The 20,537-nt window shown below is 52.8% G+C and overlaps 1 protein-coding gene across 1 annotated transcript in view; it reads left to right on the top strand.

Moving 5' to 3' along the window:
* LOC144247836 (serine/threonine-protein kinase pim-1-like) overlaps positions 1-12,964 on the top strand; it is a 43,882-nt gene extending 30,918 nt beyond the window's left edge. Inside the window, exons 2-6 of the mRNA XM_085564065.1 lie at positions 10,427-10,856; positions 11,134-11,184; positions 11,389-11,755; positions 12,421-12,600; positions 12,858-12,964. Coding sequence (XP_085420191.1) covers positions 10,427-10,856; positions 11,134-11,184; positions 11,389-11,755; positions 12,421-12,600; positions 12,858-12,964 — 1,135 coding nt within the window. The remainder of the gene's footprint in view (positions 1-10,426; positions 10,857-11,133; positions 11,185-11,388; positions 11,756-12,420; positions 12,601-12,857) is intronic.
* The last annotated feature ends 7,573 nt before the right edge of the window (positions 12,965-20,537 follow it).

Genomic DNA, 20,537 nt, shown 5'->3' with positions numbered 1-20,537 from the left:
CTAAGCTTTTAAGCCATTCTTCTATCCCCAGACCATCTTCCTCTTTTAATTGATGAAGGCCCTGTTGTAGTTCTTTAATCTTAGCATGTATTGATACAGAATTGTCAGAGATTCATGCAACACATACCTTCAAATTCCTCACATCCATGTCCATGGGCCAATAATAAAAAATCAATGGCTGCTCTGTTCTGCAGTACTGCATGATTTACACTTTGTACATCCATAGCAAGCATGGCTAAAATCTCTGATGTTTTATTAAGTTCATCTTTAGCCCAGCATCCCAATTGTTCAGCTAAAACCATAGCCTTTCTGGCAGCTCCTCCCGGTAACAGGGTTGCCACTATTACCTATTTAAAGGTACTCCAAAACTGAGGTTGTCCAACCTGATCACATTGTAAGTCGTGCACGCCACGCTTTTTTCTTGTCTTCCCTAACCTGTCCCATTGCACTAGCAAGGGCATATTAGGATGGAACAGCGCTAGTTTTCCTAGGTAACAGGGTCCCCCTTGTGGTTTTACCGGTATTCCATTCCAAGCTCTATCTCCACAGATCAAAAATACACCTTTTGACAACCTTAAGGGTTTGGTTATCTTGGAACCATCACAGTTGGAATATAACTGTGATGCTACCCTACCTTAGTCCAGTGAAGAGTCTAGAGAAGCCCATTTTTCTCTTGGGTTATTTAAATTCTGCAAGTTCAATGGAACAAAGCTAAACCATCCTCCTGTCGAAACATTCCCTAAACTAGCATTGGCACTTCCAAAGAGATCTAATTCTTCTGGTGGAGATTGTAATGTTTCTTTAAGTGAAAGTACCAACAAACATTGCCTATAGCCATCTCTCTGAGCTTCTGTGTAACCCATGCTCTTGTCTGGCCCTTTCACCTTTGCAAAGTTCTTGCAAAGCATTTGGTTCTTTATCAACCCGCAAAATTCCTCTGGTCTCCAGACAGGAACACCTGTTAAGCAGGTGCGAAATGGACTTGTCACCCCTCCCGAGCTAAGGCATAGCAAACTTTGATTAGTCATGTTAGCCAAGGTTACCCAAATATTTTCTCTGGGCTGATTAAATTGCATTATTTCACAACAAAGATTAGTCAAAGGAACAAGATAGATTATCCACCTTATCACCCTCATGATTACTTCCACTTTGATTTTAATTTTAATGCCTGCACATTTTCAATAAGCCTATCTAACTCTAGGTCTGGATTTCCTACTATTGGTCTTCTTAAATAAGGTCTTATAGAAACCTTCACCTGCTTTTGGCACCTTGTTGATAAAATTTTTGAATTTGCCTGTCTAATCAACCTATCACGAGCGTGTTCTGCTTCCCACCTAGAAAAAGCTAATATATTTTGTTCTGGCACTTCAAATAACTGCAAAGCTAAAGCAACTCCTAAGCCTGTATCTTGTATTAAATCTTTCTTCCAAGTCTCTCCCTGTGCTTGAAAGGCACAATTTCTACACCACAAATGTAGTTTCAAAAATACTTGGTCTTCCCAGTACGTTTTTCCACAACCCCCACAAATAAAAGCAACCCAACTGTTACAATTAAAACTCCCACAACCAAGGCACTTGGGATTCTTTGGTCCCGGTATATGAGCAGTCTGTAAATCTTCAATACTCGTAACAATTGCCAGAAAAGTTGACTCTGAAGGCAAAAGTTGATCGATCACTGGGGAAAGTCCTCTTATCTCTTGAAGGAGGTGTCCCACTATGTGGATCAGCTTCTCTTCAATTCTCCTCTGATCCTGATCTGCCAGGGGGGCTGCGAGATGAATCATCCAGAGCCAGTTTGGTCCACTTCACTGGCACCCAGAGTGAACCTGTAGGGGTGGAAACACAAAGATATCCCCTTCCCCAATATAGGACCTTTGCTGGGTTCTGCCAAATACCTGTTTTAGGTCCCTATACCTGACCCATACTTCCTTGTCCTTTTTACTCATTTCTTTTTGTCCATAATGTACCATTGCAGTTGGTACCTCCGAATCCCCAAATATACACAAATGATTAAGAACAAAGAGCACTTTCATTAGGCTTTCCTGCACATCTCCAACTTCCCTATGTTTTTCCAAATATCTCTTCAAAGTTCCATTTGCTCTTTCTGCTATTGCTTGTCCAGTGGGAGAATGTGCTATTCCTGTAATGTGCTTGATCCCCCATGATTTCAAAAACCTATCCACCCTGCCACCAATGTATGCAGGACCACTGTCTGTCTTGATCTGCTTTGGCACTCCCATTACTGCAAAAAAACTACACAAATGCCTTATAACATGTAATGCCTTTTCCCCAGCTTGAGCCGTTGCCCAGAGATATTTGCTATATGTAGCTATAGTAGCATGAACATATTTTAGGCGACCAAAGCTATTTACATGAGTAACATCCATCTGCCAAAGTTCGTTAGATGAAAGACCTCGAGGTTTAACTCCCCATCCCATGCCATGACCCCCATTATGATAACTACATATAGGACAAGCTCTCACTATAGAAGTAGCATCTGCATGGGATATTCCAAACTCCCATTGTAACCCTTTTGCATTCTGATGTCAGGGTGTCAGACCCAGCCAGCAGGGGTTTAGGAGGGGTAGGTAGTGTTTGACCAACCTGGTCTCCTTTCATGACCAGGTGACCCTCCTGGTGGATGCGGGACAGGCTGTGGATGTGTCTATTTGGACTCCAGCAAGGCCTTTGGCACTGCCTCCCACAGCACACTCCTGGAAAAGCTGCAGCCCACGGCTGGGACAGGAGCACTCTGTGCTGGGCTCAGGACTGGCTGCATGGCCGGCCCAGAGAGTGGTGGTGAGCGGTGCTGCATCCAGCTGGGGACAGTCACCAGTGGTGTCCCTCAGGGCTCTGTGCTGGGCCAGCTCTGTTCAATGTCCACATGGATGAGGGGATTGAGCCTTTCCTTAGTAAATCTGCAGATGACACTAAGCTGGGAGCGTGTGTCCATCTGTTGGAAGGTAGGAGGGCTCTGAGGGAGAACTGGAAGGGTTGGAGGGATGGGCAGAGTCCAATAAGATGAAGCTTAGTGAATCCAAGTGCCCATCCCTGCATTTTGACCACAAACACCCCCTGCAACATTACAGGCTGGAGATGGTGTGGCTGGTCAGTGCCCAGGCAGAAAGGGACCTGGGGGCACTGGTGTAAAGCCCAGTTGAACATGGGCCAGCAGTGTGCCCTGGTGGCCCAGAAGGCCAATGGCTCCTGGCCTGGATCAGGAATGGTGTGCCCAGCAGGAGCAGGGAAGTGATTCTTCCCCTGTGCTCGGCACTGGTTGGGCAGCACCTCAAGTGCTGTGTCCAGTTCTGGGCCACCCAGTTTGGGAAGGTCATGGAGGACCTGGAGCGTATCCAGAGAAGGGCAGCAAGGCTGGTGAGGTGCTTGGAACACAAGTCCTGTGAGGAACAACTGAGGGAGCTGGGGTTGTTTAGCCTGGAGAAGAGGAGGCTCAGAGGTGACCTTATCACTGTCTACACTCCCTGAAAGGTGGTTGCAGTCAGGTGGGGGTTGGTCTTTTTCTCCTCACAGCAGCTGACAGAACCAGAGGACATAGTCTTATGCTGCACAAAGGGAAATTTAGATTGGATATTAAGAAAATTGTTTTTTATGGAAGAGGTGATAAAGTACTGGAATTGTCTGTCCAGGGAGGTGATGGAGTCAGCATCCTTGGATATGTTTTAAGAAAGACTGTATGTGGCACTCAGTGCCATGGTTTAGCTGAGGTGGTGTTAGGGCATGGGTTGGACTTGATGACCTTAAAGGTCTCTTCCAACTCAGTAATTCTATGTTTATGTGATTATGTGACATCACAGAGCAGGCTGTGAGGTCAGAGAGTGTGCTGTGACATTATAGGGTGGCTGTGTTACATCACTGAAGGTGTGACATCAAAGGATGGGTCTGTGAGGCCAAGAGGTGCTGTGTGACATGATAAGTGAGTTTTGCCATCACAGAGCAGGCTGTGACATCACAGAGGAGATTGTGATATCATAGGAGAGGTTCTGATGTCACAAAGTTTTCTGTGTCATTTCAGGCTGGCTGTGTGATGTCATAGAATGGGCTGTGAGGCTACATAGGAGAATCTGCCATCATAGATAAGGGCTCTGTGACATCACAGAGCAGCTGCGTGATGTCACAGAGAAGGCTGAGACAATAGAGAGTGGGTTGTGCCATCACAGAGCTAACTGTGAAATCACAGAGCAGGCTGTGACATTAAAGGGTGACTGTGACATCCCAGGTTGGGCTGTGACATCACAGGGCAGATTTTATGACATCACAGAGCAGACTGGAACCTCAAAGAGTAGGCTGTGACATCACAGAGCAGCTGTATGAAATCCCAGGTGGCCTGTTACATCTCAGAGTGGGCTGTGTGACATCCCAGGGACTGTGTGTCATCACAGAGGCTGTGTGACATCACAGGGGCTGTGTGATATCTCAGGGGCTGCGTGATTTCACTGAGGAGGTCACTCTGCCCCAGTTTCCCCCAGAGAAGTCCAACACTGCTCATGCACAGGGGGGTCCCCTGTCCCCCCGGGCCCCCCCGCCCCCGTCGCCGCAGCCTCCCCCAGAGGATGTTCCACGAGATCGACCCCAGAGCCCGACACAGGGCTGTGGGGGGTGGGACAGGGGGACAGGGACCCCTGGCAGTGTCCCTGTGTCCCCCAGGGCCAGAGCCTGGGCCAGGGCTCCTTCACCCTGTTACCAACGAGGGCTTGAGAGCGCTGAAAAGTCCCCGGCAAGGGAGCAGCAAAAACCATATTTAATATTAAGCGACAGCACCACAAAGTTCCCTGGCAAGAGTCACTCTGCTCCTGACTGAACACTTCACACTTAAGGAACGCCTAGGAAACAAATCAACCACAAATCCAAACAAAATTCAGGCAATCAATCCAGAAATGATCAGAGAACTGTCCCTTTATGTGGCATAGGGACACATAGGACAGTGAGGGCAAGGATAAAAGGAATATGGGCCAAAAGCTGAACAGAGCTCAAATTTAACAGGACTTAACTTATACCTTAACCTTAACTTCTACCTTCAACTTCAAAATTTAGCAAAAGAACAGATATGAACAGTATTTAACATAACTTATAACCTACGACTTTTCAATTTAACAGAGGAATATCATTTAACACTATTTAGCTCAGCTTATAACTTATAGCAAAAGAACAACTCTTAGCAGCATTTAACTTAGCTTAGGCTGCATCACTTGACATCACTTACAGGCCTGACAGGCTCAGCTATCCAGGGCACTCAGAGCCCTCAGGGAGCAGCATTTCTGCCACATTTCCCAGCACAGGCACTCCTGTGTGCACACAGACACAGAGAGTCAGTGCAAGGTACCTTTGAGAAATTCCCCTGAGGGCAGGGAAATGCTCCCTGAGGATGCTTTGGCATCTCCCCTGCAGGGAAGGGTTGAGCCTGGAGGAGTGGGGGGATCGGCCCAGGCTCCCTCGTTGTTGGGGATCCCCGAATTCAGCAAACGGGAGAGTTCCCGGTTCGGAGAGGCCCCACTCAGAGGGAGTCGCTGGCCCAGGAGAGCTCCAAGGGCTCCTTTTGGAGCGCTGTTTGTAGGGCCCCAAGAGAGGGGCTGCAGTCCCAGCCATGTTTCATCCTGTCAGCACTTGGCATCAGCAGCTTTCTTTGGCAGGGTGAGAACAGGGATGTTGTGCCACCGAGGGAACACAAACAGTTCCCAGGGCTGCTCCTAAAGCAGCCAGGAGCTGGCTGGGCAGCAGCAGTGCCTGGAGCAGAGCGTGCTTGTGATGAGCTCTAGAGGAGCTGAGCCCAGGGGCTGCTGGCCAAGGCCGAGGCCCAGTGAGGATTTCTCAGCTGGCAGGGCGGCCTGAGAAGGGGAGGAGGGAATGCACCAGCACAGGAACCATGGAACCAAGGGAGCATTGTGACATTGTGGGGCCTGTGAGACCAAGGGGCCATTGTGACACTGTGGGGCACCATGGAACAATGGACACCATTGTGACACTTGGGGGACACATTGGATCATGGAGACCATTAGGATACTATGATGCCTAATGGAATCAGCAAAGCATTGTGGCACTGTGAGGCCTCATGGAACCAGTGAGACCATTGTGACCCTGGGGTCCCCACAGAACCAAGAGGACCATTGTGACACTGTGGGGCCTCGTGTCATCAGTGGTCCATTGTGACACTGTGGAGCCAAAGGAGACCATTGTGACACTGCAAACCCCCATGGTCCAAAGGTCCATTGTGACATTGTGGGTTTCATGGAACAGAGGACTCACGTGTCATTGTGGGGCCTGGGGAACCATGGAGACCATTGGGACACTCCATGGCCTCATGGAATCATTGGAACCATTGTGAAACTAGGAGGTCTCATGGAACCCAGGGGCTATTGTGGCACTGTGGGACCCCATTGAACCAAGGGTCCATTGTGATACTGTATGTCTTTTTGTAATTAAAGAGCAATTCTGACACTGTGGGGCCCCATGCAACCAAAGGAACACAGAACAGGTCTGGCTGGTTTGGCCTCCCGTGGACTGCCTGACTGGTCCAGCTGACCTTGGCATGTTAAAGGTCTTTTCTCTGCTACTGGGGCTCACTGGGACAGGAAACACTGGGGCTCCCTGCTTTCCTTTCAGTGGAAAAGAACTCTCCTTCTCCTCCAAGTGCCCATGGCCAGAACTGGGATTTTACGTCCAAATGTCCTTTTATCCAGGGATTGTTCCCATAGGAATATTGCCAGGACAAGTCTGGTTGGAAGTGGTTTCATGAGGGTCACCTCTCATCTGTGCCCAAAACACTGGGGAAGGCTCCATGCTTTCCTTCCTATGGGAAAGAATTGTCCTGTTGTGTGTTTTTCTTTAGTTTGATATTTGTTCTGTGTATGTTCAACCTCCCCCACCAGTCTCCTCCCTTCCCCAGGTGTCAATCTTCCCAAGCTCTTCCCTACCACCCTCCCCTCCAAGTTGTCAATCCTCCCTTTCCCTGCCCCTTTCCCCAGAACATTCCCTGTCACTCCTCGTAGCCTCCTCCCCTGCTTCCAGAGCATTCCCTGTCTATTTAGTGAGGCTCAACACCCTTTTGGTTACTTTGTGTTACTCCTCTCCCCTGTTTCCCCTGATAGGTTTGTGCTCTGTTAGTCCCTCCTTAGACTCTTCCCCAGGCGTACCCTCACTGGTTGCTGTTCCTATACCCTGCCTCTTGAGTTCTGGTATAAAACCTTTGTTTGCCCTCCCCAGAGGGTCTTGGGGCTCACTGAATAAAACCGTGCTGTTCACCCCCAAGTCCCGTGTTGCCTCCCCACGCCAAGTGGGACTGCAGAGCTTCACAGGGGGAGCAGCCGCCCGTTCTCTTCCCTCTCACCCCCCAGCACTCCACTGCTCGGGGTATCGCGGCAAGAGAGGCTGCCCGCATTACAACACTGTCCTGCTTCTCCAGGTGCCCATGTCCAAAATTGGGATTCTGTCTCCAAAATTCCCTATATCCAGAGGCTGCCTGCAGACAATCTGCCATTCCTGACAAGTCTGGCCGACCTTGGCTTTGTGAGGCTCTCATCTGCCTTCCAAACACTGGGGCTCTGTGCTTTCCTTCCTATGGAACAGAATTCTCCTTCTCATCCAGGTGCCCATGTCCAGAATTGGGATTTCACCTCCAATGTTGCCTGGTGTGAAAGACTGGAGGAGATTGTTGGCTGGAAACATTTTGTGTGTGGGGGAGGAAGGGGCAGGTCCAGCCTTGCCCTGCCCTGGAGCCCCAGCACTGCCCTGCCCTGGAACCCCAATCCCCCCAGAGCCTCTATCCCAGCCCAGCAGTGTCTGCCAGTCCCTGGCACAGCACAGGCAATGCTCCACAGCCACCTCTGGAGCTCCCAGCCCAGCTCTTGAGAGACCAAATGACCCCAAGTCCTCCCTGGGGCTGGGGCAGCAGAACTCAGAGGCACCAGCAGCTCCAGCTGGGAAATGGAGTGTGGGATGGGGCTGTGAAAGCCCTGCCTGGGCTGTGCCAAGCAGGACACACAAGCCCTGACCCTCATCCCCCAAGCAACTCTCTCAAGGAGACATTTAAAAGGAATTACAATTATTTGTGTACTCTGAGTTAGATTCACTGGAGAAATAGTGCCCCAAAGCTCATTAACACTCAGAATACTTGAACAAGCCAAGCCTCTTGGAATAATTTGATTTAAGTTTTCAAATATTTTGTGATTAATTAGGCAGGCTTTAGTAGTGTATTCAAAGTGAATGCTTTATTTTTACAAAGACACAGAAAAGATTTGTTAGGTCCTGTTTCATTTTTTTACTCCACATAAATGAATATGTGCAAGCTCCACTTGACAATACAAGTACCTCCTCATGCAGTTGGAATAGATATGAAAATCAAGACCCTTGATGGCTGACAATCCATCAGACTCTGTCCCTACCCCCACCCCACCATTTCCCCCATCCAAGCCCTGGCACTCAGAGCAGCCTTGTGCAAATCTGAGCTCCCTCCAGCCCAGGCTGCACCTGCAGGTTTCAGCTCCTTGGCTCCAACCCCCACCTGCTTTCCTTGGAGTAAGAGCTGCCTGAGACACAGAGGGATGTTCATTTCTAGTCAGCCAACAAAGCCAAGGGAAGGCACAGCTCCATCAAATGCAGAAGTCATTCCTCTGCTGGCTATTAAATCCACTTTGCACAGTAGCCAGTCTCAGAGCAATGGAAAACACTTTCTGTACCCAGCACAGATCCCAAGGTCCCCCCAAACCCTCCCTGCCCCGATTCTGCCCAAATTTGCTCTTTCCACACACGAGTCACAGGCTGAAGTCAGGAGCTTCCTCCATGCCCAGAGGGAGGAAAAGAGAGAAAGTGGATGAAGAGCTCTCCTGTGCAGAGCCAAGGTCCCAAGTGCCCCTGCAGTGGGAACCACAACTCATCAGGTTTGTGTCCTTTGGTCTCAGGGATGGTGACACTCAGAGGCACAGAAAGGTTTCTTGCCAACAAACAGGAGTTGAACATTTGAACAATTTAATAACCATCACAGACTTTCCTTTTTCTTAGAACTGTTTAAACCTGCTCTGGACTGAAAACCCAGAAAAACACTGGCAGCTCACACCTGTGGCCCACCGAGGTCTGGGACCCTGCATTCCAGTGCCAGAGGGACTGAGAAGAGACCGAGTGAGCCAACTACAACCCACAAAAAGGACTTTCTGAATTGCCGTCTCTTCAGAACTCTGAGGGGGTTTATTTCATATTATTCATGCTTGTGAACACTTTACTTGTTAAATAAACTGATTTTTTCCATTTTCTCCAGGGAAGTCTTCTCCTGAAATAGTAGGGCGAGGGGCTGCTTGAACTTGATTTGTAGACGGACTCCTTTTGGAGGTTTCCTCACAAAATTTGCCCTAAACCAGGACAAACAGTCACAATTGTGCCACTTCACCAGTGGCACAACTCCCCAGCCCCCCAGGAAAAGAAAGGACATGTAAAGTTCTCTAAACATTTGGCCTGCTTTGCTGCAAAAGTCGTGCTGCATACACAGTGCAGTGTGGAAAGCCAAGAGAAGCTGGAGCAGGTGGCAAATCTTGGGACAGAAGCTCGACCTTGTTCTCCATGAGAGGTTCTTGTCAAGAGCAGACAGGAGAAGATTCCTGGAGAAGTGGAACAGCTTTGCAGAAGTGCAATGAAAATGAAAGAAAGTATCTAAGATGTTTTCCTCTTTCTTTCTATGCTCCCCTTTTCCATGTTGCACGACTTCTCCATGCCATGAATTCCAAATGGATCTCACCTCTAAGATGGGTCATTTAGCAAGTTATAAACACTCTAAAATACCATGAGCTACACGCAGTTTTCCTTCCCCTGTTTTTACTGGAAAGCAACGCTGGAGACATAAGTGCAGTGCTTGGGTCAGGTACGAATCCTACAGCAAGGGAATGTGCCCCAAGGGTGTTTGAGCCTCAGCAAGGACAATGCACAGCAGCGACACAGCAGAGGGGATTCCTCTGCCAGTGTGCAGGAGTCAGGACTCTGGATCTGGGCTCCACACTGCAAAGTTCCCGTGTCTGGACAGACGAAGGGGCTGTCCCCGGGGCGCGCGGGGCTCGGCCGTGGGGCTCGTGGGGCGAGCGGGGAACGGACACGCGGACAAACGGCCTCGGTGCTTCAGTTGCAGAGGCAGCAGCGGCGGCGGCGGCAGCAGCGGCGGCAGCAGCGGCAGCAAAAGCAGTTTTTCTCTTCTTTCTCTTTCTCGTTCTCTCCTCCCTCCCCCGCTGTCGGACACCTTCCCCTCGGTGTCCTTCCCCGGTGTCCCTCTCCTCTCCCCGCCTCCTTCTCCCCATGCCGGGCCGGGCCATGTCCCCGGCCCGCCCCCGGCCCCGGGCGGGGCTGCCCCGTCCCCGGCCCCGCCCGCCCCGCCGCGGTCTCGCCTCCGCCCGGCTCTGGCCGTGCTGGCGGTGGCGCTGCCGGGCGGGCATCAGTGCCTGGGGCTGGGCCGGCATCGCCGCCCTTTGGCTCCGCCTGGCCCGAGCCCGGCCCCGGCCCCGCCGCAGGGTCCGGCCCCGGCGCCGGCGCCTCCCGGGCCCCGCGGAGGACACACGCGGCACGGCCGCTCCCGCCGCCCCCGCTGCGGCTTCCCCGGCCCGAGCTCCGCCGCTCGGCAGCGCGGCCGCCGGCCCCGAGCCTCCCGTGTCCCGTTGCCGAGACCGAAGGCCTGGGGATGGCCGGCCCGAGGCGCTCGGGGGGCGCTCGGGGGCCGCTGCTGGCCCCGGGCCGAGCGCTGACAGCCGCGTCCCGCCCGCAGGGAAGGCGCAGGAGGCCCTGCAGGAGCGGTACCGAGTGGGTTCGCTGCTGGGGCGCGGCGGCTTCGGCAGAGTGTTCGCAGCCACGCGGCTCTCGGACGGCGCCCCGGTGAGCGGCGGGGCCGGCGGCGGGCACGGAGAAGGAGGAGGAGGAGGAAGGAGGGAGAGGAGGAGGAGGAGGATGGAGAAGGAAAGGAAGGAGGAGGAGGAAGGAGGGAGAGGAGGAGGAGGATGGAGAAGGAAGAGAAGGAGGAGAAGGAAGGAGGAGGAAGAGAAGGAGGAGGTAGAGAAGGAGGAGGAGGCGGAGGAGGAGGAGAAGGAAGCAGGAGGATGGGGCTCGGCAGGGCGGGCGGCGAGCTCAGCCCGCTGCTGCCTTTGGCTTGCAGGTGGCCATCAAAAGGGTGCCACGGAACCGCGTCCGGCGCTGGGGCGAGCTGGTGAGTGAGCGGGGCCAGCGGGAACAGCCGGGCCGTGCCGGGCGGGGATGAGGCGAGCCCCGGCATGGGGGAAGCCACCAGGACGCCTCGATGGGGAGCGGGCGTGGGGCCAGCGCAGGGCGCAGAGCATCCCGGGCTGGCTGAGGGGTTCCCCTGCCCTGGCACGACATCAGTCCCACTGGTGGCACCGTGGTCCTCCCGCAGCCCGACGGCACCAGCGCACCCCTGGAGATCGTCCTGCTGGAGAAGGTGTCCACCGGCTTCCCTGCTGTGATCCAGCTGCTGGAGTGGTTTGAGCTCCCCAACAGCATCGTGATGGTGCTGGAGCGGCCGGAGCGGTCTCAGGACCTCCTGCATTTCATTCGGGCACGGAGGTTCCTGTCTGAAGAGGTGGCACGGGAGCTGTTCCGCCAGGTGCTGGAGGCCGTGCGGCACTGCGCCAGCCGCGGGGTCCTGCACCGTGATATAAAACCAGAGAACATCCTGGTTGACCTGGCCACTGGCCAGGCAAAATTGATCGACTTTGGCTGTGGCACCTACCTGCAGGACACAGCCTACACTGACTTTGCAGGTGAGCCCGGGCAGGGGTGTGCTCCCGGTCCCACCATCTCATGGCCCAACATCTCACAGGCCAAGCTGGGTGTGGCAGCGAGGATTCTCCCTTTTGCTGCCAGTCAGGGTACTGAGTCTTTACCTGAGCTGCTTTTGAGTGGGGCTGGGTGGGGAGGCATCTTCCAGCCCTGCTGGCGGCCTTTGCCCACCACTCTGCCTGGGGCTGGGGTTGGAGCAGCAGCAGGCAGCCTGACAAAAGCACCCGTGGGTGGGGGTAGCAGAGGAGGGGGCCAGGACCAGTGCACCAGCCAGTTTGGTGTGCAGGCGAGAGGAAGGGCTTGAACTGCTCCATTCACCTTGTTTTCATAATATTTTATGAAAACATAAAATATTGGCTTCATAATATTTTTGGGGCACTGCAGGCAGGGAGGATAAGGACCTGTTTTTTCCCCCAGCCCTGAATGGGTTTTTGCTTTACATGTCATGGTCAGGCCTTGCTGGGGCTTCTGCTGCCCTCTTCCAACACCAGTGGCTTCTTGTCCAGCCCTGAGTTTGTACACAAGTCCCAGGTGCTGGCGAGAGTGCAGCAGTCACTCCGTGTGTCACTGCGGCAGCCCCTGCATGCCCAGGGATGCTGGGGCCAGCAGCAGCATCCCCCTGATGAACTCCATCTGTATTCCACAGGAACACTGTCATACAGCCCCCCAGAATGGACCCGCTTGGGCTGGTACCATGGCGAGGCAGCAACGATCTGGTCCCTGGGCATCCTGCTGCACCAGATGGTCTGTGGGCAGCACCCTTTCAGGAGGGGCCGGAAGATCAGCTGGGACCATCAGCTCTCGCTGCCACAGCGGCTCTCTCCAGGTGGATCCTCATCTCTGGCCACGGGGGAATACCAGTGCTGGGAGACAGCAGCGGGCTCGTGAGCATCTCGCTCTGGCAGCTGCTGAGGAGGTGGCACATGTCCCGCTCTCCTGCTCTCCTCCACAACAGGGAATTGATGGGAAAGTTTAGGCCCAGCTGGGAGCACAAAAGCAGCATGGCCTGGGCATGGGAAGAGTGGGGCAAAGCAGACAGGAGCCTTCTCTAGCTGACTGGTGGTTTCTGGTTTCTCTGCCCAGAGTGCCAAGAACTTATCAGGTGGTGTTTATCCATGCACTTCTTGGACAGACCTTCCTTAGAAGACCTGTTCTGTGAACCTTGGATACAGGATAGTCACCTGTCATAGATGAAGGGAGAGAGCCTCATGCACACTTTGCTGCAGGGCGCTGGTAAGTTACAGCTCCACACATGCCCTGGCAATCAGAAGCAAGGAAACCCAGACTTTTTTCCTTGCCTATATCAATGCACTGGGGTTGTTGGGTGGGAACACGCAGCCCTTGTGCTGGAGTGGAGCTGCTCTGCCCAGCACTGGTGGCTGCCATCCAAGGTGGTTTTGCTTGTCCCAGTTGCCTGACAGCTGGGGCCCTGGGCAGAGCCCTGACAGCCTGGTCTGACCCCCAGGGAAGGAGAAGGAGCCCCTGGAGAAGCTGTACCAGGTGGGGCTGCTGGAGACAGCGAGGACGACATCAAGGATGACAACCTCTTCCTCAACTTGGACACTGGCAGCTGAAGATGATGAACTTTTGGCACCTTCTGGAAAGCCAGGCTCCACAGCGGATTTGCAGATGAGTCCACAGCCGGGGAAATGCTCCCAGATTTGGGCATTGCTCAGACTGGCTGGGAACAAAAGGTTCTCCTTGTTCTGGGGCAGATGCAACTTCAGTCGGCTGCCCAGCTGCTTTTTGGCAGGGCTGGGGGCATGGGTTGGGGTGGATACAAAATGGGAGTTTGCTCCTGGCCCTGCTAAAAGCCCCCACCACCCAGCATGGCCTAGGCTGAGGCTGGGGCTGGGGCAGCCAGCCCGACACAAACAAACCCCCATGGTGGGAGCAGAGGTGGGACTCCAGAACCTGTGCAGGGGCTGCTTTGCTTTGCAGGCAAGGAATGGCTTGGCCTGCTCCACTGCCCTTGTTTGCTTTGTGATCACTGTTATTTTGGGGGGTAGTTCAGGAGGGAAGAGAGAAAGTGTGGGCTTCTCTCCCCCATGGGTGGGATTTTCCCTAGCATATGGGAGTTGGGCCTTCCTCAGACCCCTGACAGAGATAAGAGTTGTTTTCTTGTTTCCCCCTGTCTCTAATCACTTTTCAACAGTTTGTTGTTTGTTTTTCTTGAGGAAACGTTCAATGTAAGGTCCAGTCGGGATTGGGAAGTGCTTGGGAGCAGCTGCAGCGTGGATGGGCCGTGCCCTTGGAGAAGGCTGAGGACATCATTTGGGACCAGCTTTTCTCCCAGCAGAGGATGGCGTGAGGTGAGTCCCCGTCTGCTTGGCATGGTGGGATCAGAGCTTTTGGGAGATGGCAACAAGCACAAGGAGTCTCCTGCTCTGGGCAGCTGCTGAGGGCTGGATGTGCTGTGGCTGGCTGTAGGCTGGGAATGTCCTGCCCTCCTGCTCTGCTCCCAAAGGCAGCAGTGATGGGCAGTTCTGGGCACGGCTCTGGACACAGCCAGCATGGCCTGGGCTCTGTGGGCAGCTGGGGCAAGGGGACAGGAGCCTTCAGCTGACGGGTGGTTTCTGGTTTCTCTCCTTGCAGCCGGGCTCTGCGGGTGCTGAGGCTGCTCTGGGCTCTGCCAGGGCTCTGCTGGGCTCTGCCCTGGGCACAGCTGGGCTGGCTCTGCCCTCCCATTGCTCTGACAGCTTTGCATCAGACGAGCCCGTTTGAGCACAGTGCCTGAGCTTTCTGCTTTGGCAGGTGAGTGAGACTCTCCCGCAGGCCAGGAGATTGCAGCTGGGGACACACATCCAACTGGCAAGGACCCAAACTCTCCACAGTCCCAGCTGAACCCCTGAATCTCCGCAGGAATGCCTGGATCTCCACTATTCATTCTTCATTTCTTTTTGGCTGGAATTGTGCAGTTGCACTTTCTTCCTCCTCTAGAAGTGCCATGAGTGGCCAAAGCTGGCAAGTGAGCCGTGTTCCTGAGGCAGTGCAGTCTGGAGCTGATGGATGGAGAGTTGCCCTTCCCACTTCCAAACCAGAGCAAAAGGCCGTAAGTGGGATTTTTCATCTGTAAGAAACCCCTGACAATTTCAGAGGGAATGTGCAGCTCATTCACAGAGTGAGAAGGAAGGTCATCTTCTAAAGGATTTGGGGTTTGACAGAGTTTAGATTCCCAGTCCTGTCTGGAGTTGGAAGGGCCCCAATCAATTTCCTATTGCTTTGACCACAATTTAAAATAACAATGTTGGGAACAACCCCCAAAAACTTTAAAAAAGGCTGCTGAGGTCAGTAAGATGGATCCATGCCATCACACATTTACAATGTAAATAACTGAGTTCTCTTTTTAAAAAGATCATTTACCTCCTAATGCAAAGTTACAGAAGATGTTTCACTAACACTTGGATTTTATTTGTATCTTTTACAATTCATCTAATTGTTGTTTTTTTTTCTTTTTCCTTTTTTTTTCTCTAAATAGAGGTCCTGGCCCTCTTGCAGCCAAAGGGGAAAGGGCCCCACCAAGCCTTGTTACCCACAGATAACATGGTAAAGCTGAACACTAAAGGACCTTGTGGGCATTATTCTGGAATTAAAAAGGTGCCAGCTCCATGGACAACAGAATTATTGTTCCTAACTTGAATGAGATTGAGGAAAAAGAATGAAGAATTGTGTCACTAAAGTACTACTGATGTCTGTAATTTGTACCTTGATAGTCAGCCAGAAACTTTGTTTGCCAAAACACCTCCAGAGTTTCACCAAGGGATCAGTCATCAAAAATGTTTTGAAAATGTAAAGACCAAGGTAGCCAAAGCACTCAGTGTCACTAATTGCTGGGTATGTTCTCAGCTGAAGCTGGGAGCAATGGGGTTCCCTTGGAGGGCCCACCCTGTGTGGTGGCCAGAACTCTGTCAATGGGCTCTGCCTCGTAACGGAGTCACTGAAGGGACAGTTACAGAAAACTCTGCTGTGGGACACAGGAATACAATGATCAGTGAGACAGGATTCACTCAGATTTCCCGTCAGGAGAAACCCAACCCTGTTATAGTTCTAGAGGCAACAGTGTCAGAAGATTTCTGTGCTTTACCATCACTGCCAATGTCAGTAGAACTTGGGGTGCTGCAGCTGGTCAGTGTCAGTGTCACACCACTCCCAGCTGCAGGGCCACCATTTAGGCTCCTTCAGCAACAAGCACAGAGAAGACTTAGGGCTCAGAGAACATTTTCCACCCAAAGAGTGCCTTGGGTTTCAGAAAGCAAAAGATTCTGGTTCACCCTGCGCCCCATGTGCGCTGCCCTGTCCTGTGGAGTTGACATGAATGAGCTGAATGGATTATTAGAATAGGTAGCAAATGATGCTGTTAAAATGTCCAATAGCACATCCTATGAGCTCCAACAAACACAAATGGGGACTCCAGAGAACCACATGGCCTCGGATTATCTGCTTGCTGGCCAAGGAGGAACCTGGGCTATCAGGGGACGGGGATGTTGCACTGCTAGCAGTGATGGGTTTGAAGGCCAACAGCCAGGAATCACCTTGACAGAAAGAGCAGTAGAAGAGTGGCAGAAAGAAGAAAATTCTTCTTGGTGGGATTGGCTTCATGGCTGCCAAATTAGAGGCTGCTGTGAAATGCATTCGTGGCAGGGCCTGTGATCATTGCAGTGTGTGCACTTGGTGAGTTGCTGGGACACTTTGTGCTGGGAAGTGGAGTATTGAGACCTTCCTTAAAAGATACAGTGTCAAGAAAAGAGAGGCATTTGGTAAATAAGGGAGAATGGCAACAATTTAGGCATGTTTTAAAAGGAATGTGAATAGCTCTGAGTAATGAACTTACACTGCACTTAATTGTAGAACAAGAGGAGATGCCTTTTTGCTTAATACTTAAATGTAAGCTGTGTTACTGAAAGAATTGTTACGAAGGTTGTAGTTGATTATAGGTCTCAGGACCAATCAAAGTACCAAGGCCTGAACAGGTCCTGAGGCAAAGGTCACCTCTAGATGAACCTTCCAAGCAAATGTTTTATTTGTATCCACTCATTAACGAAGCATGATTAACAACATGATCCATGTATGTGTTCCTTGATAAAACATGGATTTATCTTTCTGTATTTAGAAACAGACAAAGCCCCATGTGGCCTTGTTTGGGGGTGAAGGATCAAAGTCAACTCCCTTGGTTCCTCCTTCAGCCCTGGCCAGGCTTTGGGAGAAAGCAGTCAGGAGAATGAAAGCAGATGTTCTCACACTAGCAGTGATGCCAGCTTGTTTGTTAAACAGTGTAAAAGCTGGGTCCTCTCCCAGCTTTGGGGTTGGAGCTTCATTGGCTGCAGAGGTGGAGGCACCTGCAGGAATTCCCAGTGTCTGGGAGTGGCTCTCCAGTCCTTGGCTTTCCCCAGCTGATGTGTGGCTGTGGATGATGGTAAAGCCTGAGGCTAACTGGTGATGGATCTTTCCTTAATCACTCCAGGCAATCTCTGGTAACAATGACTGGATGCATTGCTGAGCTTTTTTGTAATGCTTTGCTAATGATGATGTGCTTTGCTGAGCTTATCCTTTTGTAATTCTTTGCAGCTGTGCATGATATAAATGACACAATTCCTTCACTTGGTGTCTGTGTCTTTGGTGCTGACCCTGCCCACTGGTGAAACAGGGCCCCCTCCAGCCTAAGTGTTACGTGGGAAGAGAAAAGCCATCACTCCAAATGTCCCCCCTTCCTCCTTGTTCCCCCCACTTTATACCCTGAGTGTGATGCCCTATGGTCTGGGGTATCCCCGGGGTCAGTGGGGGCCACCTGTCCTGGCTGTGTCCCCTCCCAAGCTCTCCCGCAGCCCCAGCCCCTCTCCAGCATGGCCAGAGGAGGGGCAGGCCAGGCTTTGGCTCAGTGGGAGCTGAGCAAGAACAAAAGCATCTCTGTGTGCCCAGCCCTGTGCTCAGCACCCGGCCCAGCAGCGTCTCAGTGCCAGGGTCTGTGCCATCAGTCCCTGCCAGGGGTTTCCATGGCACCTGCCAGGCCAGGTGACCCAGGTGTGGTGTCCCAGTGAGGGCTGCCATGCAAACAGTGCCCAGCACTGCCCCTTTCTGTCTGCCTGACCCGGCCTTGGCCCTGGCCCTGGTGTTTGCTGCTGGTTCCGCGGCGCCTGACCGGCCCGCGCGGCACAGGGCAGGCGGCCACGGCACAAACCCACAGCAAGGGCTCCCCTCTGGCTCTGGGCAGTGACAGCAGCCCTGAGCAATGGGCTGGCGCAGTGGGCTCGGTGCAGTGTCCATGGCAGCAGTCCCTTGCAATGGCCAGTGCAGGTTGGGATGATGATCCACCCTCACAGCCGGCCCAGGGCAGGTGTGCGGTGCCCTTCCCCACAGCCTGTCTGCACAGAAGCACTTCCAGGGCTCTCTGCATTTCCCTTCCCTCACTCTTGAGTCACTCACACACCTCCCAAGGACCCACTGGGAGCTTTGAGCTGCAAGGAGTGCAAAGCTGGTCTGTCCTTCAGGAGTTGCTCTCATTCTGCCCTGAGCCAACTCTGGATTTGTGTTCATTGCAGAACTTCCTGTGTGTCTACATCATTCCTTGCAGGGCTCTGCCTTGGGGAAGGGGAACCTCCTTGAGGTGCCTAGGACTTGGCACACACTTGAGGAGTGTGTCTGTTTTAAATAGGGAAGCTTACGAGTTTTAGATTGCTTCAAAAAATAAAAGAAGAAAACCCCTCTTTGCCTGAGCGCAGCGATTTCTTCAAGCACAGCAGGTCCCAGGTGACTGAGCAGAGACAGGACGGGCTTGGGCTATGTGGAGCAAGGTTGTCCACACTGCCTCAGACCTTAAGGCACAGCTTCTCTGACTAGGCCAGACATCCTCAGGAGAGTCCCTGGGCTAGTATCAGTCGCTGAATGCTGCAGCCACCTCTGCTCTAAATAGAACAATCATAAAATATACTCTTCAAAGAGGAATGTGGATTTATTGGAAGCTCTTGCAAATAGTTTTCCATCAGTATTGTAGGAAACCTTCCTAATGGACTGCACTAGAGCAGAGGGAGATCTGGGCAGAGCCATGGTTTGTCAGGACTTGCTTGATCCCAGTGAGCCCCATGGTGCATTTAGAGCTGAGCCCTGGAAGCTCAGGGCCTGAGAGGAGATTGCGCCAACCTAACCAGGAGTCAAAGTCCGAGGGAAAACCCAAAGTGTCTCAAAGCATGAATGGGTCCCCTGAGGTCCATCCACAACACAGACCCCTCATGGACTCATTGGAGAAGAGAATTGGAGGCCAGGATGGCACAAACCTCTCAGAGACTCAGTGTGGGAAGGAAAAAGGGAAGTACCTTAAAAGAACTGCAGCACCTTCAAGCATCATTGAGCCCCATTGAGTGTTGTTACTGACAAAGAATCTCCAGGGACCAATTCCAGCTGATAATTGGAGGCCATGGTTGCACAAAGCTCTCAGGGACTCCAAGGCAAAGCCCGAGTCCTTTGAAGAAGCTGCAGTCCCTGGGAGCATGAAGGAGGGCCCAGGGCCATTGCTGCCCAAGGCTGCCCAGGCCAGGAGTGCAGGGAGGCAAAGGCTCTGTGTGGGCAGCTCAGCTGCTGAGCAGAGCCTGGGCTGGCTGGAGGCAGCAGAAAGGCCAAGGCCTGAGCCCCAGCCCAGGGAAGGCAGATCCTGTCCCTGCCCGCTTGCTCAGGGCTCTGCCGGGAGCACTGGCACATGGAGGGGTGCTGAGGGCAGGACAAGGGATGGCAGTGCCCAGCCTGGCTGGGGCTGTGCCAGGAGGCCCCAGTGCCTCAGGACAAGGTGTCTCCTCCTCACAGCCCTTGGTGGCAAGACGCTGCTGGGCCCCAGGACACCAAGGCTTGGCTTCTCCTGGCCACTGCCAGCCTTGCCAGGGCCCTTGGCCATGTCCAGCACAGCTTGTCCTGCGCTGTCCCACAGCTCTGCTGTGTCCCTGAAGGCTGCACACTCCCATCTCGCTGCCCCCAGGCCCTGCCCTGCCATATCCAGCTCTGCCCTGCCCCTGCCATGCCCAGGCCATGTCTGCAGTCCCCCCAGACCATGGGTGGGGGTGGGCAAGTGTTCCTGAGGGCACAGGGAGGGGACAGCTGGGCTGGACTGACCCAAGGGATCTCCCATTCCATGCAATGTCACGGTCAGCAATAAACTGAGGGAAAGGAAGGGGATAGGGCTGGCAGGGAGAGCTGTGGATGTTTTCTATCAAGACATTTCTCATACAAAACACAAAGTACACGTTCTTGATCCTGTCCTGCCAGGAGGTGGCTGGACATTGTCTGCTGATGGGAATCAGCAATAGGGGATTGATTTCATTTGTTGTTTCTTTGCTTCCACCTGTGGCCTTTGCCTTTTGAAGCCCTTGCTGAGGAGGGTGTAGAAGCCCATAAGATCAGGACCTGGTTTGCGTATCCCAAACATCAAAAACTGGATGGCTGTGGGACCAACCAAGGATTGGTAAGGACAGCCAAGACTTCTTGGCAATAACACACTGTGAGGAAGAACAGGCTGTGGCTGCAGAAGGGGCCATGCAGATAAAGGCAGAACTTTTCCAGGACAAACATCCTTGCTCTGGCTCCTGGGCATATGCAGGACATGGCCCAAGTGCAGGAATGAGAAGTGGGCATGGACTGTGGGGGGATCAACACCACCAAAGACCCCCAAAGCCTCTGAGCCATTTCCAGAAAGGTTCAGCAGAACAAACTGCACGTGATAAGTCATTTGCACAGAAAGTGAGACACTTATTGCCAGGGCAGGGAAAAGTGATCAGTGAAGAG

Source organism: Lonchura striata, chromosome 32, assembly GCF_050655825.1.
Source record: "Lonchura striata isolate lonStrDom1 chromosome 32, ASM5065582v1, whole genome shotgun sequence".
NCBI lineage: Eukaryota > Metazoa > Chordata > Aves > Passeriformes > Estrildidae > Lonchura > Lonchura striata.
The sequence above is the reverse complement of the archived record's forward strand: the minus strand, read 5'-3'. Positions and strand labels throughout refer to the sequence as shown.